The sequence below is a fragment of the Muscardinus avellanarius genome (genome assembly GCF_963383645.1).
Source record: "Muscardinus avellanarius genome assembly, chromosome: 4".
Classification (NCBI taxonomy): domain Eukaryota; kingdom Metazoa; phylum Chordata; class Mammalia; order Rodentia; family Gliridae; genus Muscardinus; species Muscardinus avellanarius.
The window spans coordinates 52787367-52814923 of NC_137789.1; the positions used below are offsets into that span (position 1 = coordinate 52787367).

At 38.0% G+C, this 27557-nt stretch overlaps 1 protein-coding gene across 1 annotated transcript in view; it reads left to right on the top strand.

Annotated features, from left to right (window-relative positions):
• Positions 1 to 2473: 2473 nt before the first annotated feature.
• Positions 2474 to 27557, top strand: part of SLC7A13 (solute carrier family 7 member 13) — a gene marked incomplete at both ends in the record, with an annotated part of 45128 nt that continues 20044 nt past the window's right edge. The window contains 5 exons of the mRNA XM_080694752.1: positions 2474 to 3158; positions 8239 to 8370; positions 15055 to 15416; positions 18707 to 18959; positions 20642 to 20746. Of these exons, the coding sequence (XP_080550878.1) occupies positions 2474 to 3158; positions 8239 to 8370; positions 15055 to 15416; positions 18707 to 18959; positions 20642 to 20746 (1537 nt within the window). The remainder of the gene's footprint in view (positions 3159 to 8238; positions 8371 to 15054; positions 15417 to 18706; positions 18960 to 20641; positions 20747 to 27557) is intronic.

The following is a 27557-nucleotide window of genomic DNA, read 5'->3' on the forward strand; positions in this document are numbered from 1 at the left end:
ATGAAAAAAGAAAGAAAGAAAATACAAAACTATAGTGACAAAAAGCAGATCTGTGATTATTCAGAATCACAAATGAATGAAGGAATTGCCCTCAAAGAGGAGAGATGTGATGATGAAAGTGTCCTTTATTGTGGTTATTATGTTACTCCACTATATATACACTTTTTAAAACTCAGATTTTATGATGTAAATTTGATGGTTTTTATTGTTTATAAATTTGGCCTAAATAAAACTGAGTTTTAAAATGTATGATTAACTCAAAGAATTCTGTGGCAGTTAATTATTGTTGATGGTGATCATGATCTGAAAAGGATGACCATGTTTCTTAAAAAAGGCAGACATAATCAAACAAATTTCTTAACAATCTATAAAATTTATGTTGTTTTGCACTATTTATTTAGTCTGTGTGTGTGTGTGTGTGTGTGTGTGTGTGTGTGTGTGTGTGTGTGTGTTGCTAGGGGTTGAACTCTGGGGCATTTTACTTCTGAGCTATACCACCAGCCTGATTTTTTATTTTTTGTTTTAAAACAGGGTCTCAGTAGATTGCGAAGGGTCTACTACATTGCTGAGGCTGTCCTCAAACCTGCAATCCTCCTGTTTCAGGGTCTCAAATACTAGGACTACAGGCATGTGATACCATGCCCAATTGCTGTGCACTTAAAAAATAAACAAAAAATTGCTGGGTGTGGTGGCACATGCTTTTAATCCCCGCACTTGGGAGGCGGAGACAGGAGGATGTGCAGGTTTGAAGCCAGCTGCGCTCACTTAAGAGACCCTGTTTCCAAATAAAAAGTATAAAATAGGTCTGGGAGTGTAGCCCAGAGGTAAAAGGGCTTCCAGGAATCCCAGTAGCACCAAACCAAACAAAACAATAACAACAAAAATAAACAGAAAACCTTATTTTATTGTCGACTTTTTACCAGAAAAAAATTTATGTCTTAACAAATTCTGTGTCTGGACCCTTTATTCAAACATGGATTTACAAAGCCAGGCATGGTGTCACACACTTGAAATCCCAGTGCCTGGGAGGCTGAGATAGAAGGATAATAGGTTCAAAGCAGCCTCAGTAACTTAGTGAAACCCTGTTTCAAAATAAAAAATAAAACAGGGCTGAGGTGTAGCTCAAAGATAGAATATCCTTTGGTTCAGTTCCCAGTTCCACAAAAAACATGGATTTGCAGAATAATTTTTGAGACCTTCTATTTTTTTCTTGAGTCTATAGCCCAACTGACAGCTTTATATGTTCTAGAAGACCATTGACACAGGTATCCTAAATCAGACAAAAGCTAGGCATGGTGGCGCAAGCTTGTAATCCCAGCATTCAGGAGGCTGAGACAGGAAGATTGCAGTTCATGGACAGCCTCAGCTACTCAGTGAGGCCCTCTGCAACTTAATGAGACCCTGTTTTTAAAATAAAGAATAAAAAAATAGGGCAGAGGGTGTAGCTTGGAGGTCGAATGCCCCTGGGTTCCTTCCCCAGACCTGCAAAAAAAAAAAAAAAAAAAATCAGACAAGAGATATAATAGTTATAAAATGACATTTATATTGCTTTTTAAATATTTATCTATGTGGCTGCCTTTACTAATACTCTATTTCTCCATATGTATTTGAATTATCACCTAGTGTCATCTTATTTTAGGCTGATGGAGGTCTTTTAGAACAGATATGCTTGTGAATTCCTTCAGCTTTTGTTTATCTTGGGATATCTTTGTTTCTCCTCCAGCTTTGAAAAATCATTTTCCTGGATATTAAATTCTTCACCCTATCTCCTGGGCATTTGCACTGCTCTGATCATGCACATAGATCTTCAGGAATATTTCAGAGATTCGCAATGGCCCTACGGACATTTTCTCTAGAGAGTCAGGTGGGGATTCTCTTTTTCTTAACTGTTTCCTTAGGTAACTTATTGTTTCTTTTCTACCAATTTTTCTTATTGTTTCCTTAGGTAACTGCCATTTTAAATAATGGCAGTTGATTGTTTTAAGACAAATGACCTACAAATAGGGATTTTTTTTTTTTTTTTTTTTGCCATAGACCATCTCTGCCTCATGTCAGTAACAAATGGGCCTTTTTTCAAGGAATCAGCAGATATATCTTATAAGCCATAGAACCAAGAACAGTGCTCTGGGAGATGGTTTTTCCCTTCCTTCTTTTCTTCCTTCTGACTTTCTCTTTTTAAAATTTTTTTTGAGAAGCTTCGTATTATAATTCCCATCTTCTTTGAAGTCTACCTTTTCTATCTGAATATATTATTTTGATAATAATTAAGAGATGAGTTAAACAGCTCTTATGAGTAATCTATTATATTTTCTGTGGATGGGTCAGGTATAGTTTGTTAATGATTGAAAATGGGCTATATTTAACAAAGGCAGAACAAAAAGGAGCAGCATCATTTATTTCAGAGAATTCATGAACACCCTTTTCAGTAACGTAGGCTGTAATCTATATAGAACTTAAAAATTCTTCAACTAAAATGGGGAAAGAGAAGAAAATACAGCTTAAGAGAGAACTTGGATATTTCTGGGGCACAAACTTTTTAATTGTTAATATAATTGGTGCAGGAATTTTTGTGTCCCCCAAGGGGGTTTTGCAGCACTCTTGCATGAATGTGGGTCTCTCCCTGTGCATTTGGGCTGCCTGTGCTATACTGTCCATGACGAGCACTCTCTGCTCTGCAGAGATAGGTATAACCTTCCCCTACAGTGGAGCTCACTACTATTTTCTCAAGAGATGCTTTGGCCCAGTAATTGCTTTTCTCAGGCTTTGGACCAGTTTGTTTTTGGGGCCGGGGATAGTTGCTAGCCAAGCCCTGCTGCTCGCTGAGTACAGCATTCAACCGTTTTATCCCAGCTGCTCTGCGCCCAAACTACCAAAGAAGTGTATGGCCTTGGCCCTGTTGTGGATTGTGGGGATTCTGAATTCTCGAGGCATCAGAGAGGTGACTTGGCTTCAGACAGCAAGCACCATGCTGAAAGTGGCCATACTTGGCCTCATTTCCCTAAGTGGAGTGTTCATGCTGGTAAGAGGGAGGAGGGAGAACCTACAAAGGTTTCAGAATGCTTTTGAAGCTGAGTTTCCAGATATTTCCCAGGTAATAGAAGCCGTCTTCCAAGGATATTTTGCATTTTCAGGCGGGGGATGCTTTACATATATAGCAGGTAATTAACGATTAAGATTTAAAAAAAAAAAACCTCCAGCCAACACTCATTGTATTCATTATGAAATATGCATCGTTTTTTTAAAATCAGGTTTTGTTTTGTCTTAAGTAATGAGTCAATTATTCTGCCCATCTTGTACTTGTCACCTGCTTTTAACTCCTTTTCCCTTCTATTCCAAATTTTTAATTTATTGAATAACTCTTTTCCAGCTTTCTTTTCTAGGGTCACGAATATGGAACTCTTGAATTAATACGGATTTTTTTTTCTTTATCTGTTAATGAAAGAATGCTTGGGTTTCCAGAAATATTCCCTCTTCTCCATGAAACTGTGAATCCAGAAATGATCTAATGCCAGACTACGTTTATGTTGAGAGTGAGCGAGGCATACAGTCTCATCAGTATTTTTATTTCTTTATTTTGGAATTATAGTTCATATTTTATTATAACTTTTTTCTTCCATCGATGAATGCAATGTTAAAGATTTATGCTATAATACAAATTGATTTTGTATCCAGTTGGCATTTAAAATTAATGATAAATCTATATGGTTTCATGCATATATTATAGAAGTAATTAGCTCTAGTATGGTTATACTACAGAAATCTTGGATATATTTAAATGGTTAATTAGCAAGAATGCAAAGAAATATTTGGGACCACAAGCTTTCTAACCAAGATTACAGGAGCCCAAGAGATGCTTCCTTTCTCCCTGAAGCTCCAGACCAGCACCCCCCACACCAGAAGCAGGTACTTCTCCCGCAGCTCCAGGTCCCCTTGCTCACCACCCAGCACTGGGCAGCTGGCTGCTGGAAGAGTGTCCAAGCTGGGCACGGTGGTGCATTTCTGTGAGTCCAGTACTTGGGAGGCTGAGACAGAAGGGTCTCAGGTTTGAGGCCAACCTCAGCAGGTTAGAACGACTCTCAGTACCTTAGCAACACCCTTTTATCAAATTAAAAATAAAAAGGGTTTGAGGTGTAACTTGGAGGTAGAATGCCCCTGAGTTCAATCCTTAGTATCAAGGAAAACAGAACAAAACAAAACAATGGAGTTGTACCTCAGCTGGATTTTTGCGTTTGGACCTTTACTATGTATGCTCTTTCATGGTTTTATTTTTATTGGTGCATTATAATTATACATAAAAGTGGGATCCATTGTTATTTAATTAGTATTTTAAAATAGAAGATAATAATAGGTACCCTTGATTATCTGAGGCTAGATTGAATACCTTCTCTTCAAGGTCAAGCCGATATTTTTTTCTTTGTTTTAATTTCAAAGTCAGTCTCTTTACCTTGAACTGTTTCTTTCCCTCCTATCACCTCAGGGTCTTTTTTCTCACTTTCATTTATGTTGATGTTGTGTTTTTTCCCATTTTAGCTTTTTATTTATTTATTTTTGGTGGTACTGGGGGTGGAACCCAGAGGCTTTCTACCTCCAGGCTATACTCCCAGACCTATTTTATATTTTATTTGGAAACAGGGTCTCACTAAGTTGCCGAGAGCCTCACTAAGTAGCTGAGGCTGGCTTCGAACCTGTGTGATCCTTCTGTCTCAGCCTCCCAAGCGCTGGGATTACAAGCGTGCACCACCACGCCTGGCTCCATTTTATCTTTTTAACAATGCTTTTTCTTGATATTAAATATGAAGCAGACTTTTTTACTTCAAGCAAACAATTCTTTTAATCTTAGGACACTCTGACCCCATTATTTCAATTATTTATTATATAATTTCATCAGCAACTATCCTGATAAACGCTGACCATTTTTTATAACCCTATGTTAGTGTCTTAAAGAATAAGATGCCATTGTTGTCCTTATCTTAAATAGGCTTATAGACTGGTAGAAGAGGCAATACCTACATTTTGGCCTGGGTCACTATAGTTTCAGGGACAGGGATAATGACAAAATCTCCTCCTTTTTTCTTTTTTTACTTTTTATTTCTTGTGGTCTTGGGTATTGAATCCAGGGACACTTTATCTCTTGACTACACAACCAGCCCTACTTCATTTTTTATTTTGAAATGGGGCCTGGCTAAGTGGCTGAGGCTGGCTTTGACCCTGCAATCCTTCTGTTTCAGCCTCCCAAGCACTGGGATTACAAGTGTACACCACCACACCTGGCTGTCTTTCTCACTTTTTTTAAGAATAGAAGAGATATCTTTGGCTTCGATTGAGCCAATTTCATCTGGTTTCATTGCTACAGATGTTTCATTATTGAATAATTGTTCTCTGCTGAAAATAGATTTATACAATTTACTAACCTGTAAGCTAATTCAAAATCTAGGGAATTTAACTTTGCATTGGGTTGTTAATTGTTTTGGTGGTACTGGGGGTAGAACCCAGAGGCTTTCTACCTCTGGGCTATACTCCCGGACATTTTTTTAAAAAAAAATATTTTATTTGGAAACAGGGTCTCACTAAGTTGCTGAGAGCCTCACTAAGTAGCTGAACCCGTGCGATCCTCCTGTCTCAGCCTCCCAAGCGCGGGGATTACAAATGTGCGCCACCATGCCCGGCATGGTTGTTAATTTGATAAATATATTTTAAGTAAGACTAAGTTCTGAATAGTGTTTTTACCTGTAAAATAGTGATTAGTAGGCCACCAACTTGGCATAGTGCCAGAATACCCATCTTAAGATTAAAACCCAAGGATATTCACTACCTGTCCTGGTTATTATAATTCTTGGTCATTCATTAAGTTCTAATCTACCTTCTCTCTATAAATGAAATATAAAATAAGAATGAATACAAAGCCTGAATGAAAAGTATAGTTAATTTAAAAAATTTCCCTTTTGCTTATTCCAAAGCTTTAGCTAATAGCCATAGCCATTAGCAACAATCATTGTTTAATCATTTATTAAGTGATAGGCACCGGGATTGGAATTTTTTGTCTTTATAGTGTCCATTTCTACCAATAGTCAGGTAAGGAAATTGAAACCTCGACAGCCAATATGTTGTCTGAAGCCTACAGCTAGTGAGTGGTCAGGCGGGGAGGAATTGGAGCTTCCAGTTCTCTGCTCTCCAGTCACCTCGGCATCTCATACTGATGCTCTGTGGACATTATATGCAACCCTTGGGCAGAGGGGAGAACTGACATATGTCAGAGGGTAGATACTTATTAGTCAGGGGGATGGAGTTTTAAGTAACAGAAATCCACATACCTTAGCTTAAGCAGTAAAAGAGGAACTTACTGGAAGCTTAAGGCTGTGTTTCAAGGAAGATACTAGCAACCAATCTTCAGTGGCAGCAGGAAACTGGGAAACTCTAAGACTTAAAAAAAATCAATCCTCTTTCTTTCTCTCTTTCTGCCACCATTACATTACTTTCTTTTGATTCTCTTAGTCCGCTTGACCTTTGGTTCACATTCTTTAGAGAATTATTCTTATTTACTGGCAATAAATGATTGTCTTCCAGTGAGTCGGATGCCTTTACTGGGCTCTACTGCCTGTGGTCAAAGCACAGGGTCACATTGTATACACAAGGCTATTACAGGTTAACAAAGTCTGCAATACCCCACTCCCACCATGGAGGTATGCTGAACCAGTCCAGAGGGGTGACCACAGCCTTAGGTGCAACTGGGGGACATTGAATAAATATAAGAGTAGGTGGGAGGACACAGAGGGGCACTGAGTACTTTTTTTTTCTGAAAAGGGTAAAGTAAGCAGAACGTGGTGGCACACACTTGTAATCCTAGTACTTCGGAGGCTGAGACAGGAGGATTCCAGGTTGGACACCAGCCTCAGCAATTTGTGAGGCACTTTGCAACTTAGTGAGACACTGTTTCAAAATAAAGATAAAATAGGTCTGGGGGTGTAGATTGGAAGTGGAATGTCCCTAGGCTCCATCTCCATTACCGCAAAATAAATAGAGAGAGAGAAAGAAAGAAAGAAAGAAAGAGAGAAAGAAAGGATAAGATTAAGGTAAGCCAACAAGTTCAGTAATCTATAGATGTTGAGTTCTTTGGGTAAGGGAGAAATTTTTAGAGAAGGGAAAAATGGTGTGATGCGTAGGCAATCTTTGAAAAGGGAAGAACATCCCACATAAAAGATTGGATAGCATGGCAAGAAGGAGCATGATGTTTTTGAGGAATGAGAAAAAGACCAGTCTGCCTCAATATAACAGAGATGGTCAAAGGGACTTAAAATTATCATTTGACATATCTTCTAGAATTTTATTTTAATGGTCACTTCCATAGTCATCATCATTATTATTATAATTATTATTATCACTGTTGTTACTGTTATTATTTGTGATACTGCGGATTGAACCCAGGGGCATTCTACCTCAGAGGTACACCCCCAGCCCTTGTTTGTATGTATGTTTTGAAACAGTATTTCTCACTAGGTTGCTGAGAATCTCCTTATATTGCAAAGGCTGTCCTCCAACCTGTGCTACCACAGCTGGCTCCGTGGTCATTATCTTAACTATTGTTTATGAGCTCATTCAGTGAATGTGCACCTCCATTTTTTGAGGTTAAACTTCAAGCAGTTTTTTTTTTTCAGGTCTGGGGGTAGAACCCAGAAGCATTTGGCCTCTGAGCTACTCCCCCTGCCCTATTTTTTAAAATTCTTTTTTATTTTGAAACCGGGTCTTACTAAGTTGTGGAAGGCCTCACTAAGTAGCTGAGGCTGTCCGCGAACCACAATCCTTTGGTCTCAGCCTCCTGAATGCTGGGATTTCAAGCATGCGCCACCACACCCGCTTTCAAGCCTTTTTTTTTTTTTGCAAACCATTATGTTCCCACTCTGCACGCTCACTCCTTAGGCTCTCCTAGCGGAGAGCAAATTTGCAAGCAGGTTCTAAATGGCCAAATGATACAGGCACCATGGGTGCAAATATCAGTTTTGACTTTTGTGTCTTCAGAAATATCACCATCTACGAGGATGATTAGGAAAATTTCCTTTTCTGCATTTAGCACCAAACTCAGAGAGTGGTAAATGTGCAGGGTGTGTGTGTGTGTGTGTGTGTGTGTGTGTGTGTGTGTGTGTTGGATGGATAGGAAGAACTCTAATACTTGACACATGGAATACTTTTAAAGATTAAGTAATAATTTCTAGCATTATGATGTTGCTCTTTTATGTGTTATAGGCGAACTGAAGAAACCCAGAAAGACAATTCCCAAATGCATCTTTACAGCACTGCCTTTGGTGACTGTCCTCTTTTTACTGGTTAACATTTCCTATCTGACAGTTCTGACGCCCAGGGAAATTCTCTTTTCAGGTTTGTACACAAGAGGCCAAAGCAATAAATAAAGTGATGGTCCCTTTGGCACATTTTAATATCAATTTATTAGTTGGGACTGCAGTTTGATTATTATTCTGTATAAAGTGGATGTCGTTTTCTTTATTAATATTATTTGTTTATTGCAGTACTGGTGATTGAACCCAGGGCCATTATACATTATACTTTGGCTACACCCCCAGACCTATGTTTTAATTCTTTATTTTGAAATAGGATTTCACTGAGTTGTAGAGGGTCTCACTAAGTAGCGGAGGCTGTCCTCGAACCATGATTTTCCTGTCTCAGGGTCCCAAGTACTAGGATTATAAGCATGTGCCACCATGCCTAGCTGAACGAGTCATTTTCTAATAACAGACTACCAAAGAGTATGATTTGGCTTAGGAAGATGATTCATGTTCAAGCATGGTCTTGCATTTTCTTACAATATGAAGAGGGCATGTATCATGCTATTGTATTATACAGACCAGATTCAAAATATTAATTATTCTTTCCATAATCTCTTCTCATTAGTAACACTACAAAATCAGTTCTTATGTAGACTAATACATTTAAAACATTTGATTCTCAATATTCTTTTAAATGACAAGAAGTATAAATTTTAAATGTAAAGTATTAGCAATTAAAAGAAAATACTAAAGGTTAATTGCTACATGTTATTAATATTATTAATATGTAAAACAATGTAGTTTACCTTAAATAATTCCAAATTTTATAGTGGCAAAAGAACTTGGACACATTGGAAATTTGACTAAAAATTACTGTTAAAGCCCCAAATTGTAGAATATAAAAAAGAATAAATAATTAAAAAATACATATTTACAATTAATAACAGATTAAATAAATAAAAAGATAGTTGGAAAGAAAGAAAAATCAGGGCAGTGCAAGGATAGCAATTTTTTCACTCAAGTGTTAAACCTTGAGTCTCCACCTTCTGAAATAAACCTATCAACCAGCACCTATAGGACTAATCCCTTTTGAGGAATCCAGTGCTAGGTCTTTGTGGAAAACTCATAAAGTATTTTGACTATAATCACTTGTAATTTGGCTTACAGTACCTACTCTTTCAGAAATATAATACTAAGATTATGTTTAAATTCTGAATTAATATTTTTGAATTTAAATATCTATGCCTTTTATAAATTCAAAGGAAGAAATAATGAGAATTTCATATGAAAAGTATACTTACAGGGGAAACCATCATATCAGTAGATATGGCAGCAAAAACTACAGATCACCAAATTATCCACTAAGTTTGAAATAAGTAATTCAGAAAAATTCATGACCATTCTGAGCTTTTTTTTTTTTTTTTTCCTGCACTGGGGATGGAACTGAGAGGCATTCTACTTCTGAGCTACACCCCCAGCCCGACTTTTTATTCTTTATTTTGAAACAGGGGACTCATTGAGTTGCAAAAGGCCTTACTAAGTAGTTGAGGCTGTCTGCAAACTGGGATCCTCCTGTCTCAGCCTCCCGAATGCTGGGATTACAATATGTGCCACCACGCCCGGCTCATTCTGAACTTTTTAAAAGATAAAGACTGGGGATGGCAGCTTATTGGATGAATACTTGTTTAATGTATGTGAGACCCTGTATTCTCTCCCCAGCACCACAAACAAAACAAAACAACAACAAAAATGCTTTAAAATATCATATTATTGATGATACTCAAAGTTTAGGGATAATGTTTATAATGGAATAATGATGAGAATAAATTAAAAAAAATCTATACTCACCCGCATATAAAAAAAACAAAGAATAAATAGTCAACAAAGGTGATCAACTGGGGTAATATTTTGGATTTTTTGCTTTATGTATTTATTTATTTGTTTATTTGCAGTACTGGGAATGGAGGCCAGGGGGATTCTACCTCCAAGCTATACCCCTAGCCCTATTTTTTATTCTTTATTTTGAAACAGGGTCTCACTGAGTTCCAAAGGGCCTCACTAAGTAGCTGAGGCTGTCTGCAAACTATGATCCTCCTGTCTCAAGAGCCTCCTAAATGCTGGGATTGCAAGTGTGAGCCACCACTCCCAGCTTAAAGCACATAGTTTATGTAATTGGTAGAAAAAGTTATAAACAAAAGAAATTGGAATTTTAAGTATTAAGGGGTACATTTGTATTCAAACAAGTATATCTAAAAGATGGGAAGAATTTCCAAAGGAAAAGGAATATCTATAACCCAGTGTGAACTGGATATCACATTTTTTGAGGAACATTGAAAAAATTATGCTAAACTATAATAAATATTAAGTAAATGTTATAGGTTGGCATGATTGCTAATTTTCGGTACTAGCAATGCTATTAATCCTGTAATGTTTTGTCTGTGTCAACATTGGAGTTCTGACCTGTTTCTTTACATATTATTCTCTTAGAAGAAAAAATGTCCTTCATTGTAAGTAAGTTCTGCAACTGAGGACAGAGGTGTGTGGCCATATTCTAGTGAAAAGGCCTGGTTCTAGCTTTTTGGCCTGAGATTTTTTTTTTTTTTTTTTTTTTTTTCTGAATCCCTAGGACACGCTGTGGCCAAGAGTACCACAGATGGGGATTTTGAGGTTTTGATGCTGTATTTGATTCTAGAAAACATTGGCACCAGACAAGATTGATCGCATAAACCAGTAAATAGGCTGCCTGGGGAGAGAAGCCAAGGGTTCCTTGTGCAGAAGCAGTTTCTAGGAAGCAGCTTTCAAATACACAGGTGTGATTAAGAATTTGGGAATTAAAGTGGGAACTTTAGAATGATTTGTAAATTGATAAAATCAAATTTGGAGGGCATCTTTGTAATATTGCTCTTACTTGTGAATATATATGCCTTTGGACTTACAAGTCCCACTTCTAAGAATTTATTTTAGGGAGAGTTGTTTCAATTAATTATATTATTTATATTAATTATCAGGAATTGAGCTGGCTATGGTGGCACATGCTTGCAATCTCAATAGTTGGAAGGCTGAGACAGGAGGATCACATGTTTGAAGCCGGCCTCTGCAACCTATTGAAACCCTATTTGAAGACAAAAAGTGAGAAGGGCCAAGGGTGTAGCTCAGAGGTAGAATGCCCCTGGATTCAATCCACAATAGTACCAGAAAAAACAAAACAAAACAAAATGAAGACATGAGTGTTTTTATTAAAGAACATTTTTATTATAAAATAAAAACAACCTACAATCCACCAACACAAAATGAATAGATGAATTAATTTATGGTAATAGAATACTGAGAATTTACTAAAATAATTAGGTGGCTACATATGTTCTCTTATGATCAAGATACATTGGAATTCTGGGTGTGGTGGCGCATGTCTGCAATTCCAGTACATGGAAGACTGAGGCAGGAAGATCACAGGTTCAAGGACAGACTCAGCAATGGAGCGAAACCCTGTTTCAAAATCAAAATAAGGCTGTGTGTGGTGGTTTACACATAATTCCAGTATCTGGGAGGGTGAGACAGAAAGATTGCAGGTTCGAGAACAGTCTCATCAAGTAGTGAGACTCTCTTCAACCTAGCGAAACCCTGTTTCAAAATAAAAAATAAATAGGGCTGGGGATGACGCTCAGAGGTAGAATGGCCCTGGGTTTCAACCCCAGTGCCAAAATAAATAAATAAATAAATAAATAAATAACTGGTTGGGGTGTAGTTCAGAGGTAGAATACCCTGAGTTCAATCCCCAGTAAAAAATAAAAAGGGTTCCTGGTTCAAGCTTCAGTCAAAAAAAAAAAAAAAAAAAAAAAAAAAAAAAAAAAAAGAAAGAAAGAAAAAAAGAAAAGAAGAAAGAAAAGAAAAAAGAAAGAAAGAAAACTGAAAGCAGTAAAAAACAAACCAAAAATATCACTTGTGAGATAGTTTATGCAGGAATATTAAGTATGATTTTTGCCATCCAAAACTAGTAGAACTGTGCTAGACCTTTGTCGAGTTACAACAAACCTTGCTTATAGACTACCCACTAGGAAATCAAAGGAGAATTCCCTTTGCATTTACAAAAAATAAAAAAGATACAATGGAAAGTGAATAGAAACAAGCCCAGAGATGTGCACACAAACCCCTGTGCACACATGCATAGAATCCCCTCCTCCCACCACACATACATAGTCCTCACAGAGGCTTAAACAGTATGATAGACAACTTCTGGAAGAGGGTCCAAACAGATGTCAACAGTAGTTATATTTGGGGATCATGAATGAGAAATTGGTGAGAGAAAAAAAAAACACTTACCTTTGATTATATGCTTCAGTGCTTTTTATAAAAGCATTTTTTAGCTGGGCGTGATGGTGCACACTTGTAATCCCAGCATTCGGGAGGCTGAGACCAGAGGATTGAGGTTTTCAGACAGCCTCAGCTACTTAGCGGGGCCCTTCACAACTCAGTGAGAACTTGTTTCAAAAAATAAAAAAGACTAAAAAATAGGACCGGGGTGTAGCTTGGAGGCAGAATGCCCCTCGGTTCCATCCCCAGCACAGCAAAAATAAATAAATAAATAAATAAATAAATAAATAAATAAATAAATAAGAAGGACTAAAAAATAGGATAGGGCTGGGGGTGTAGCTCAGAGGTACAAGGTCCCTGAGTTCCATCCCTGGTACCGGAAGAAAAAAAAAGAAAGCATTTTTAAAAGAAAAGACATGAGCTAGGTAAGCTGATGCATGCCTGTAATTCCAGTACTTAGGAGGCTGAGACAGGAAGGACAAAGTTTCCAGGCCAGCTTCAGCATCCTAGTGAGACTCTGTTTCAAAATAAAAAATAAAAAGGGCTGGTGGAGTAGGTCAGAAGTAGAATGTCTCTGTGTTTAAGCTTTAGTACCCCCCCCAAAAAAAAAGACATATTGAAAGGAAGAAAAAATCACTTCTAGGATAAAGATCATGCAGAAATATTAAGTATGACTTTTGTCAACCCTCACTAGTAGAGCTGACTAGACCCTCATCTAGTTATAACCAACCTTGTTTACAGAATACCCACTAGGAAATCAAAGGAGAATTCCCTTTGCATTCACACAAAAGCAATATTTCTAAACACATGTCTGAGAGGGGATAGTGTAGGGAGGCTGAGTGTCCAGGAGACAAGACTGACAGTCACTTATTTGGAATGAATAAGAGGGGGATGAGATATCTTAAACAATACTGTAGAATAGCACTAAAAAAATAAAAAGTGATACTACATTGAGGCTATTGAAAATGGGTTTAAAAAAAATAAAGATATTAGGCCGGGCGTGGTGGCGCATGCTTGTAATCCCTGCACTTGGGAGGCAGAGACAGGAGGGTCATGCTTAAGAGACCCTGTTTCCAAATAAAAATATAAAATAGGTCCGGGAGTGTAGTTCGGAAGTAGAGGGGCTTCGAGGAACCCCAGTACAACCAAAAAAAAAAAAAAAAAGATATTAAGAGCAAGAGCCACTGATGACATTTTAGTTTTGTCACACTCTTTATTATAAGCTGCTGTATTCATGTCCCCTGAAACCAACCTACTCATGTACAAAAGTACAATCCCAGAGGCCAGGGACATTACCCCAGGGACATTAGACTCTGTTTTTCACTAAATAATGGGGAAATTGTTTCTCTGCGACAGATTGATTTATCCTAATATATATTTATTTAATATGAATTGGACTCAAGTGGATTTTCATGAACAATGGGTGCTTTTCATCATTAAATTTTTGGGCCTACTTATTTATATTAAATTAGTATTATAAGGTCTCTTTACTTTTAAGCAAAAAAAGTAAAAATTTCTGAATATTATCTAAGGATTGGTATATAGCAGTGTTTCTTAATTTCAACACTGTCAACATTTTGAACTGTGTGTGTGTGTGTGTGTGTGTGTGTGTGTGTGTGTGTGTGTGTTATGGTTGTGTATCTATATATATCTCTCTATATCTTTTCAGTGCTGAGGATCAAAACTACGGAGTTTTTCATGCTAGGCCAGTGCTCTGCCACTGAGCTACAGTCTATTTCTGGACCTCAGCTCTAGGGCTGTTCTGTTCATTATACGATATTTGGCAGTATCCTTGGCCTCTGCCTAGTAGATGCCAATAGCAACCTCCTACCTCCCCAGCTGTGATACATTGCCACGTGACCCCCAAAGAAGCCAGACCACCTCTAGTTGAGAACCACTGGTCTCTAAGTTAGGTTCCCGATGTCATGAACATTTTATCTGTGAGCAATTTTTTCTTGGACCTATGTGGTTCACTTCTCTTGAGTGTTTTAAATGGTATCACGCCAGGAGTCAGTTCCAGTCTCATGGCAGCAGTGTTACTCTGCTTTTTTGACTCTGTATCTATCGCCACTCCATATACTAGTTTTAGAAAATAAACATGCTTTTAATCATTCAACAAAACCAGTTTATTTCACAAATTTTTATCAAAAACTCACTCTACATCTGACAGTGAGTGAAGGACTAGTTTTCTAGCAAAAAAATGAAAGATCCTTGCCTTCAAAGCGCTCCTGGTCGTTTGGGGAAAGCATGATGAAAATGATAACCATTTATGATGTGTGGTGATGGGGATCGATGGACACGTGCATGAGATGTTATATAAGTGCAGAGCAAGGAAATAAACAAAACTCAACAAAATTTTATTTTCTTAGTGACTTTTAAAATTTTGTGCTTTCAGTGGGAAAGAATACTGTTAAAAGGTTTACCACGAGTTTCTCTTCTTAACACATTTTCTTTTGTTTTTCTACAGAGGCTGTGGCTATTACATGGACTGATAGAGTGATCCCTCAGTTAACATGGATTGTTCCTTTTGCTATTTCTGCCTCATTATTTAGCAACCTTATGGTTAATGTACTTGAAACAGCAAGAATAACCCATCTTGCAGGCCAACAAGGCCAGCTGCCTTTGTTATTTGGTACACTTAATATTCACTCCTCTCCGCTGATACCTGTGCTACTAGATATCACTATGGGATCTATTGCAATCATTTTAACAAATCTAATTGACCTGATCAACTATCTTTATTTTGTGGTTTCTATTTGGACTTTATTATCGATGGTAGGAATACTGAAACTGAGATACCAGGAACCAAATCTACATCGGCCTTATAAGGTAAAAGTGAGTTTTTAAATCTTTTTGGTTTTCAATGTGAAATAAAAGATACTATGTGTGACTGTATCTGAAGACGATATTCTGAACATCAGTGAGGTGATGTTTCACTACTTGATAAATTGTGAAACACGAAGGATAATCTGGTCTTCATTTTAAATTTAATTCTTACTGGGTAGGCTTCACTCAATATAAACTCTCTTAGGTTCCACATAAAGGTTTATTAGTGAGAAAGGTAGCTCTCTGGATGGTGGCACAGGTCATTATGAGTTTTTTGACCAGAAATTACTTGGTTTATATATGTAACTACTTATGCATACCCGTGTCTTCTACTGGTAAGGTCAGAGTCAGCAGATGAGAAATGAAGAAGGGTGAGGTCTCAAATGATAGCACCTATGGTTCTCAAACATTGCCGTATTGTGATCATTGACACGACCAGGCTTTTTGACATAAATATTTAAATTAAGTAATTAGTTAATTAATTTTGTTCCTGGAGATTGAAACCAGGGACATTCTACTCCAAGCTACACCCCAACCCTATTTTATTTTATTTTTTTAATTTAAAACAGAGTCTCACTAGATTGGTGAGGATCTTGCTAAGTTGCTGAGGTTGGCCTTGAACGTGCAATTCTCCTGTCTCAGATTCCCAAGTATTGGGATTACAAGCAAAATTGGCAACACAAGGATTTATTGAGGAAAGATAGACTATCAGAGTAATAAAATAATCTTGGTTGGCTCGGTGGCATGTTCAAAACTTCACTTCTATCATCACCTTCAATGATCAGTAACGCAAAAGGTGGATACTGCTGTTAGGCCTATTTTACACAAGAGGAACAGGCTTAGAAGAGCTAAGTCATTTACCCACGCACACAGAGAATGGAGTGAGGCGGCATTCAAATCTAGGCAGTTTCTTTGCAGTGTTTGATTCTTGTTAAGTACGAAATATAGGAAAGAAAACTAGGAGAAAGAAAACAATGTTCTGATCAGCAACTTCGGTTGATTTACAACCATCTTGCCTTTGCAGTCTTCCCTTCTACTTCCATCCAGACACTGCTTACCTGCTGTGCACTCAAGTACTTATTGAGAAGTGACTATATTTCAAGTACCTTGCTAGCTACTCTGGGTAGAGAAAGGAATAAGGCTGGGCTCCTTCCTTTTGACAAGTTACAATCTATTTGGTACTCAGGTGAAACAACAACAGTTGTTAATAGTATGCTAATTGCTACACAGCAGCATCCAGAGGATGCTCAGAGAACCCTTGGGGAGGGAGGGTTGACGTTTGTGGTTCCCCTTGGAGCCACCTCCCTCGGGTCTCCACTCCCCATAAATTCAGATGATGTCTTTTTAATCTGTCTCTTCTTTGATGTTTTCTCACCCACACTGTTGTTAGAACACTGACCCTAACTGTTTGTAATTAAAAGTTATACACTGACAATGGATTTGTAATGCACCAAGTAATAATATAAGGCAATCATTAAGAGCTTGGGCTCGATTCCAGTTCCTCAACTTATTTTCTGAACTTTGTCTTGTTATTGAACCTCTGATCCTCAGTTCTTAGGTATCTAACAGGGGAACAAATAATACTTGGAATACTTGGAATGTTGTATGTAGTAAATAAGCTAATGCACAAAAATAATCTAAGGTCTGACCTTACTGGCTATTTATTTATATCATTATTTGATTATTATTTTTGTGGTACTGTGGATTGAACCCATAAATATTCTACCTCTGAGCTATGCCCCAGTCCTTTTTATTTTTTAATTTTGAAACAGGATCTTGATAAATTGCTGAGGCTGGCCTTGCGCTTGTGATCCTCCTCACTCAGCATCACAGGTACTTGGATTACAGGCATGTGGAACCATGCCTGGTTTATGTCATCATTTGATTTACATTTAAATGTACAAAAAGGTACCTCCAAGGCTGGGTGTGGTGGCGCACACTTGGAATCCCAATACTTGGGAGGCTGAGACAGGAGGGTCACAGTTCACAGCCAGCCTCTGCTACTTAGTGAGGCCTTTCTGCAATTTAGTGAGACCTTGTTGCAAAATAAAGAATAAAAATAGGGCTGAGGGCATAGCTCGGAGGTAGAATGCCCCTGGGTTCCATCCCAGTAAAACAAAAGAAAAGAAAAGAAAAGAAAAGAAAAGAAAAGAAAAGAAAAGGAAAGGAAAGAAAAGTGCCTGCATTGTATATATAATGGTTAGAATTTTCTTGGTCTTGTCTCTTCTCCTCTCTCAATTATTTGATAACTAATCGTGAGCTGTGAGATGATAAATTATCTTTTCAGGGATATTTTATAAATTAAGAGAAGAATATTAATTAATTAAGCCTCAAATGAATGACCTCTCATTAAAGGGTTTCAAAAATTGTGACTAGCTACATTTTATCTTTAGAGTACAGATTCGTGTCTCTTACAGGAATCTCAAAAGTGACTGCTACTGAATTTTCTCTCTAGGTTGAATAATGTGAAGTGTAGGAACTCTATAATCCTAACACGAAGCGGGTACCAAGGATGGATCTTTAAAAAGATCCTTTTAAGGTATCCTTTTAAGGATGGATTTTGAAGAAAAAAAAAACAGATTAAAAAATTGGAAGAATTGTCTTGGTCAAAATTTTATCTTGATTTATTTCTTAATATGCTAAGCTTATAAAGTCATATGATATTTACCTGCCAATATTTACCTGAGTAATAGGATAAATAGACTTTGTGTTGAATTTCTTGACTCAAAATATTTTCCAGAGAAGATTATTGTGAGCTCCTTAGAGAGAGATTGTTGTTAGAGCTCCTTGTTGGGCCTTAGAAACTCCTGAGCAGATTCATGCCATGTCGATCAGCAAATGGTCATAATTACTTCCATTTTGAGAACGCCATGCTAGAGGCTCATTTCTTCCAAACAGCACCTTAGAATGAGCCTTTAACATCCCTCTCTCTCTCTCCCTTTTTGTAATACTGGGGATTAAACTCAGGCATTCTACCTCTGAGCTCCACCTCCAGCCCTATTTTATTTTATTTATTTTAAAACAGGGTCTCACTACGTTGCCGAGGGTTTTGTGAACTTGCAATCCTTCTGTTTCAGCCTACCAAGTACTGGGATTACAGGTCTGCGCCAACAAGCCCAGCTAACAGCTCCTTTTATGAAAGCATTTGTCTCAATTCTAAGCCAGGTTTATCTACCTTAATAACTAATTTAACATGCTTTTATATTATCAGTTAATATCTCATTTTTGTTTATCTAAATATGCAAGTATCGTGATAGTCTTCATAGCTAATTTTTTTGTTTTGCTTTTTTCAGGTCTTTTTACCATTTGTCTTCATGACAATTGCCATGAGCCTGTGCTTGGTTTTGGTACCACTGATAAAGTCACCAAAGATGCACTATATCTATGTGTTTCTCTTTCTTCTCAGTGGACTGCTGTTTTACGTACCTTTAATACATTTCAAATTGAAGTTGATTTGGTTTGAGAAGTTGACTTGCTATTTACAATTGCTACTTAATATTTGCATTCCTGATGTGTCTGATGAAAAAATGCCAGAAGTTAAAACTCGTTAAAAAAAAAAAAAAGCCTTCCAAAAACATAACAAGTTCCAAATAAAGATTAAGCAGATGATGCAATATTAATAGTGAAATTCCCATGGTAACTTTCTCAAGTGAAATAATGTACATAAAAGTGCTGAGGACAGTACTAGCTTTACACAAATCATTATGTATCACTAAAGCTGTTTTGTTTGGTTTGCATAGCTTGATATATTGATGGTATCTCTCTTATTCTTTCATTTCATTGTCTATACCTCATTCCTTTCTACTAAATTTGTGCTGTTCTTGTAATAAAAGTTAATGATTAAAAAAAAAATAAAACCATTCTCTTCATGGTTCTCTTCTTGAGTCCTCCTTGTGGCACTGACATGAAGGTAAAAAAGAATAATTCAACTTTTTCTGCTAGTTTTTTTCTCTCAAGCAGTATTTTTTTAACCTAACAAGTATTTTAGCAGAATGTGTTTTTAAGTTTTTTTTTCCTTTAGGAGCCTTTCTTCAAATTCTGAGGTGTTGTAGAAGAACATTACTATGTCTTAATTGGCTAAAATAGGATCTATTTGCAATCTGTATGTGATTGTTTGCATAAAAAGTGAGTATTAGAAAGCTGAGTGGAAAGAATTCACACTCATCTGATATCCCTCAACTTTTAAGAGTTCTGCTACTTAGTATAGAGTGCTAAAGAATCTGGGTTAGAAGATGTTCTTTCAGAAAGCAGAGTGGTGATGTGGGAATATAAAGGTATCTTTGCTTTTCATTTCTTCGTGCCTCAGAGATGGGGTCCACAGATACCTCTTACCTGTCAAGTGGGAGCAGCCATTCTCTGCTGTAAAGGCTTCTCCTCCTTCTCTTTTTTGCGGCGGAGTCTCCCTATGTTGCCCAGACTGGCCACAAGCTTCTAGACTTAAGTGATCCTTCTGTCTCAGCTTTTCCTGAGTAGCCAGGACTGCAGCTGAGTGCCCCTAGGCCTGGTTTGTGGCCATTAATTTGGCTGAGTCAGAGTGATCAAATATTTGGTCAAACATTATTTTTGATGTTTCTACAACTTAGGGAGCTGGGACTCGAACCCAGGGTCTTGTGACTACTTGGCAATGCTCTTCCCGGGAGCTACATCCCTAGATTATAGCTTATTTTTTGTCTTTAGTATTTTGAATTTTAATAACAATGTTACTTTCTGTGACTCTACTTTTATCTATGATGTTAGGCCTTTAGTGGGCCCTTTCAATATGAAAAATCTTCTCCTTGAAAATTTCTTAAACCATTTAATTGATGTTGGACCTCTTGGAAATGCATAGCCAATGACCAGTCTGGTTTGTTCTTATCTCTTTTAATTCTAAAACATATTTAGTTCTATTTCTTTCTGTTTTTTCTTTTCTTTTTCTTTTTTTTATGGTTTTGGGGATGGAACCTAGGGGCATTCGACCTCCGAGCTACACCCCCTGCCCTATTTTTTATTCTTTATTTTAAAACCAGGTCTCACTGAGTTGCGGAGGGCCTCACTAAGTAGCTGAGGCTGTCCGTGAACCGCGATCCTCTGATCTCAGCCTCCCGAATGCTGGGATTACAAGGGTGCGCCACCACGCCCAGCTTTAGTTCTATTTCTGAAGAAAAGATTTGGTTCCATCACTGATCCATTTCTGTATTTTGCAGTGATATGCAGTTTCTAAAACTAACAGTGCTTTTACTCTGTTATAGTGCCCGCCCAACTCATATCCTTTCGAAAATTTCAGAATGTGAATGCATTTGGAAATAAGGGTTTTGAGCATGTAGTAAAAGGAGTAAAAAGAAGGTCATATAGGAGTAAGATGGCCTTTTATTCTAATGGGACTGTTGTTCCTATAAGAAAAGTAAAAGAGACAGAGAAACAGACACACACAGAGGGAAGATGATGTGAGAAGACCTGGGGGAAAGGGCACATGACCCCTACGACAGAGATGGGAGCCATGCTGCTGTAAGCCAAGAAGGGCCACGGATGCTAGCAACAGCAATGGCAGCAGGAAGCACAGAGGCTCCTTACCTGGAGTCTGTAGAGAAAACATGGCCCTGCCCACACCTCGAGTTTAACCCTGGAATTCATGATCCTTTGTATGTGGCCTTGATCTGGGTTTTCCACTCATGCTATAGGTGAAACATGCTGTTGTTGAAGATGTTTTTACCCAGTTTTTTTTTTTTTTTCCTTCAGGCCAAAAATGGTTTAACTAGTAAAAGTTGTCAAGTATTCCCTGGTCACTTAGAAAGATGGTAATCAATCTCTCTAATCTGTTATATTAGCTACAAATTCGAGTTAACACCTACTGCCTGTTTGTTTACGAGAATCAAATGACATAATACCTAACATTTAATACAACATACTGAACTCAGGGACATTCTGCCTCTGAGTTACACCCTCAGTTCTTTTTATTTTGAAACATAGCCTCACTAAATTGCTGAGGCTGTTCTCAAACCTGCGATCTTCCTGTCTCAGCCTCCCAAGTATCAGGATTACAGGTGTGTGCTACCATACCTGGCTGAAGGTAATATATTTTAAAAAAGAAAAGGTATTCTTTTTTTTTTTTTTTTCTTTTCAGGGACCAGCACATTGTATACAGTAGTCAACATAATTTTAAATTACACCAGCTGGCCACAGTGGTATATGCCTGTAATCACAATACTCGGGAGGCTGAGATAGGAGGATGATAGTTTTGAGGACTGTCGCGGCCCTCTCGGCTAGATCGGGATGGGGCGGTGGCTCAAGATGGCGCCTAGGCATGTTGCCAAGTCACGAGGCTCACGAGGCTGGCAGTGTCCTGAGCCTGCACAGTGAGCCCTATCAGGCGCCCTACGGATGATCAGTGATGCAGCGCCTCATGCTACCACCAGCCCGCCTATGAGAGGGTTAGAAATGTGCATGCCCTAGCTGTGGGAAGCTTTGGGTTGGTGGAGTGATGAGGGAGGGGTTATGAGACTGATATATATTTGCCTGCTGTGCGCATTGAGGGGGAAGCATTAAAGAGGAGGAAGCATTAAAGAGGAAGCATCATCAACAGACTCGGTGTTTGTGTCTTCTTTCCTGGGGCTCTGCAGGCCGGAGCCCTAGAGATGCGACAGAGGACAGCCTCAGCAAATAGTGAGACACTCATCAACCTAGTAAGACTCTATTTTAAAAATAAAAACAAAAAGGCTGGGAGTGTAGCTTAGAGGTAGAATGCCCCTGAGTTCAAGCTCTAGTTCCACACACATACACACAAAAAGTTATACCTCTATTTTATTTTAATAACTATTTGGATGACCCCCATGATTTGGCAGAAGGAGGATATCTAAAACTGGAGATATACACAGCTTTTTAAAATGTCCATCACCTAAAAAAAAAAAAAAAGAAAAAAAATATTCTCTGGTAAGAAAGAAAGCAAAAAGAAATATTGAAATGTTATCTTTAAGTCATCAAAAGTTTGGTACCAGACAAATGAAACTGTTATGTGAGATTATCAATGTTAATATTGTATAAATTGCTATAATACTAGATGTCAACCAGTAAGCCAAGCGTGGGAAGGAGGGATGGGGAGGGAATGGGGTGGGGATCGGGTAGGGGCTAACTGGGCGAGATGTGCATGTATGTCCACAAAAGTATTTTCTTTATACCACTATGATGTATGAATACATTGCACCAATAAAAAATAAATTAAAAAAAAATAAAAAAATAAAGAGAAAAAAAAATAAAATGTCCAATATCTGGCATGCAATAAATGCTCCATAAAAATTTAAAACAAATGGCCGGGCGTGGTGGCACACGCTTGTAATCCCCGCGCTTGGGAGGCTGAGACAGGAGGATCGCACGGGTTCGAAGCCAGCCTCAGCTACTTAGTGAGGTTCTCAGCAACTTAGTGAGACCCTGTTTCCAAAAAAAAAAAAATACAAAAAAGGTCTGGGAGTATAGCCTGGAGGTAGAAAGCCTCTGGGTTTCACCCCCAGTACCACACACACACACAAAAAAAAATTAAAACAAATGAATATAGTAGATATGAAATATATTCTACTAAATGGGTAAATAAAAGTATAAATGGGCAAGGAAGTGAGTTAACTAGTGAGTGTCGATAGTTTCTGTTATTCTTAGTTACTCTAAATTGCTAGAAGGAACAGTGGCATGGTGTCCAATTGAATGCTATGGAAAATTTAATATAGTTCCTCTGGAGAGCTTACAATAACATGATAAGCGGGACAATATGAACTCCCTGAAGAACACTGTTATCACCTCATTTACTACTGATAAAGCCGTCAGTTGTTTTGTTTTGTTTTTGTGGTACTGGGGTAAAGTAGCCCATTGCATCATGGAACATTTTTACAACCCCTCTTAGGAAATTTCTTTAAATAGTATTAAGTGCAGATCTTGTCTCTCACCCTATCTGGGATTTTATCTGAGAATCTTACATGCTTATGTGAGATCATCAAGTTTCAATTTATCTAATATACGTTTAGCATTTGCCATACACAGAACTCATTAAAACAAATGGAATGTACCAGAGAGGTTTCTACAGAACAAGGTGTTCCTCATAAAAGCCCTTGGCTTCTATAATTCTTTTTCCTTTCCCAATTGATGTGCTCACTGTGGGCATAAGCGGACTTCCAACTAGAACTTCTTCATCTGTTGGTCCCAATCTTATCACAACAGTTTGTATTTTTAAAAGGAACGTATAACATTAAAAGATAATATTATTTTCTTTTGCTTGCAGGAAGCACGCATTGTGTTTTTCACTGAAAAAAAATTCTGGCTCACATAGCTCTTGACGTCACACCTGAACTCAAAGTCCATTCTTGTTTTGTAATTTTAAAAAAGCCTGACTGCAAGTTCTGCAGAAATCATAATTTACAAAACAACAGCTCAAACCTTCATGATATTTTTGATGGCTGATTCAACAGAATCCAAATTACCTCAGTTCAATATAAAGGAAATGACTTAAACCAATTATTAAATTGTGTAAAATCCTCTGGAAAAAAGTAAGTGATTTATGTTTAAATATTTTATGAGTCCAAAGGTTGGATCTTAGGGATAGGGCTTTGAAAGGCCAAAGCCATGAAAGAATTAATGCCATGGTTTCTTAGGTTGCTCTTCTAGAAAGTTACTGAAAGATTATGGGCATATATCTGTGATCAAGGGGAAACATCACTCAGAGGACACTCAGAGGACAGTGCCATTGACTTCTTCACCTTGTGGGTGAACTGGAAAATGGTCCCTGTTGAGTCCCAGGAAAGAGTAGCCTTCAAACCCCAGTCAGAGAAGGACTCAGCTTGTGGTCTGATGAGGACAAATGCTTAATCACAAACCTGTGAATCAGTACTCATGGAAGGGACAGTGTGAACAATTTAGGTAGAACCTGATTGCACTGAGGAAATTTTCAGTCAAGGTAATATTAGGAAAAACGAGAGCTCAAACTCCAGCTGGAGAGAATACTCAGCCAAGAAGTTTCCAGATTAAGGTACAGAAACAGTTTGAGAATGACAATTATCATTTCATGTTATCTTTTTTTTTCTTTTTTTTTTTTTTTTGCAGGTCTGGGGATGGAACCCAGGGGCGTTTGACCTCAGAGCTACTCTCCCTGCCCAATTTTTTATTCTTTATTTTGAAACAGGGTCTCACTGAGTTTCAGAGGGCCTCACTAAGTAGTAGCTGAGGCTGTCCGCGAACTGTGATCCTCCGGTCTCAGTCTCCAGAATGCTGGGATTACAAGCGTGCGCCACCATGTTATTTTATGTTTATAAATTTATACCCTCTAGGGTATAAATTACCTGAGAGTTCATCAAATGTTAGTGGGTAGTGGGTACTGTTATTATATGTTACATAAAATAGCTACTGCACATAGGCAGTTATTTAAACTATCTTTGCATGCTACTCAAAATTGGGCAGCTATGGAATGAGCTTGTCAACCATTCATTCTCAAACCTTCATGCTTTTCTGATTCTTATTTTTATAGCAATCTAGAATGGATGGAAGAAATTCTGACAGAGAGAGAATAACCTTTCATTCCATAACTATTAAGGCTCCCTAAAAAAAAGCAACAAAAACTTCTCAGCAGAGTTGAGAACTCCTGTGACTTGGCTATGGTTTGAGTGTGTCCCCAGGAGCTGATGTGTTGCAAGCTTGGTCCTCGGTGTTGGGGGTATTAGGAGGTGGTGTGGCAACTTTAAGATGTGGCAGTGTGAAAAACAGTGTCGAGGTAGATTTGATAGAACTTGGTAGCTGACAGATATGGGGAGTGAGGAAGGAGGGCTCAGAGGTGACTCTTCAGTGTGAGTCTACTTTGATTAGGGCAGTGGAAAATTTGTAGGTCATTGGGGGTGTTGCCCTTCAAAGTGATTAGAGTCGTCGTTTTGGGTCCCCGAGTTCTTGAATGAGTGAATAGTTATAAAAGAGTGAGCCCGACCCTTGAATCTCGCTCTGGCTTCCCATCTCACCATGCGATCTCTTTTTCTCATATGCACTCCTGCCACGATGCCATCTGCCATGTTGTGATGTGGCCAGGGGGCCCTCACAGAGGTGGCACCATACTGCTTGGAATTTCTGTCTCCAAAACTATAAGAGAAATAAATCTCTGTTTTATTTAAGTTATCTAGCCTTAGGTATTTCACTACAGTAACACAAAATGTGCTAGTATAAAAACCATAATGCTAATAATTAGAATTAGAGCCCATTGCTTAAAAAAAAAAAAGTATGTCTGAGACTATTCAGAATAACCTCCCTGCCTTGTTGCCCTCACAACCTCTCACCTCCCACCCATTTCTCACTACATCTTACTAGCTTTCTGTTGCATCATTTTAGTATTTCAAACAAGGATTAGGCTTGGTTAACTACTTGTGAAGAAGTTGAATTTATTAAAGGAAATTGCTAAGCTATATGTTATTTTCATATTTTGAAAGGGCACATTTCATAATATAGAAAAACAGAAAAGGGTATCTTTTCAAGCTACACAGAAGAGCAATAGAAATAAGAACCAAGAAGCAGGAATATGATTAGCATATTACACAGACAAAACCATTGTCTGGCCTGTGGGTCAGTGATAGCACATTTTCTGTACATCATAGCATAGATTCCCAAATTTATTGCCTTATGGGCCATTTAAAAATACTTTATTTCCTCTGGACACTACCATCACCCCCTTATTTTTATTCAACATCCCCCAATTGCTCCCAAGGCTACTATAGCCCTGTGGATGGTTCCAGCATCCCACCACTTGGGGAAGGAGTCTAGTGTCACTGACTTTGAGAATTTATGGAAAGGTATGTCCTTCAGAAGTTTATCATTTACATTTTCTTTTTACCATGGGAACACTATTTTCTCAACTTGCCTTCTTGATAATGACTTCCAAACCAGGTGTGATGGTGTACTCTTCCTAGTACTGGGAAGTTGAGACAGGATTTTAGGTTCATGGCCAGTCTCAGCAATTTAGCAAGGTCCTCTGCAACTTAGTGAGATCCTGTTTCAAAATAAAAAATAAAATAAGGCTGTCAGAGGTAGAATGCCCCTGGGTTCAAACCACAGTACCACAGGGGGAAAAAAAGAAAGATGGGTTCCAAATGTTTGAGCTTCTCTTCAAAGTTATAGAGAGGATAAAATGTCAACATGTCCCAGAGTTTTATATTGGTTGAGCCAGTCCCCAAGGAGATACTCTTTCAATACAGTACACAATTGTCCAGTTTTGTCCTAATATTTCCATCTGCCTACTAGTATTGTTGTAATGGCATGTTTACGGGCATTTCAAACTTAGCATATACAAAATTGAACATATTCCTTCTCAATTGAAACTACTCTGTTCTCATCTCTCAGTGAGTAGTGTTGATACACTGCCAGCAACTAGACTCACACTACAGAGTCATCTTCCAGCCTCCTTGCTCATTCTCCATATCTGTCAGCTACCTAAATTTTATGAATTCTATTTTGACAGTGTTTCTCACACCGCCATATCTACTTTTCTGGAATGAATGATTAATATATGTTTCTAGTAATTACTGTAATACCCACCTAATTTATCTTCCTGAATCTAGTTGCATTTTCCAACTCATTTTTCTCATTGGTATGAAGCATAGCTATGAACACATCATTCCCCTGGCCCAAATCCCATGGTGTACATATTCTAGGACATTCTTATCTCCAAAACATCCAATATCTGTCAAGTGTTTGTATCAGGTGCTGGTACAGGTATGACCTCTATTATTCTTATTTTCCATTATTAGGACAATGTGGTAAGACTCTACGGACTGTCCCATAGTCTTGACTTGAGTAGGGCATAGGTGTGAGAGGGGGTTCTAGTTATTAAGAAGGTCCAATTGATCATGGGGCTCTCCCAGGATTAAAAAAAAAGGGAAGAGTTCTGAAGTATAAGCTGTTTTTTTTTTTTACATGAGGAACTGAAATTATGCTACTAGGGCAGATATGAATCTCTTACATAGATTCATGAAAAGCATTCTACTACTGAGCTACACCCCCAGCTCTATTTTATTTTGAAACAGGTTCTCACTATTTGTTGAAGATCTTACTAAGTTGCTGAGGTTGGCTTTGAGCTTGCAATCCTTCTGTCTCAGTCTCCTAAGTACTGGGATTACAGGCATGCACCATCACACCCAACATGTGTATGCTATTAAG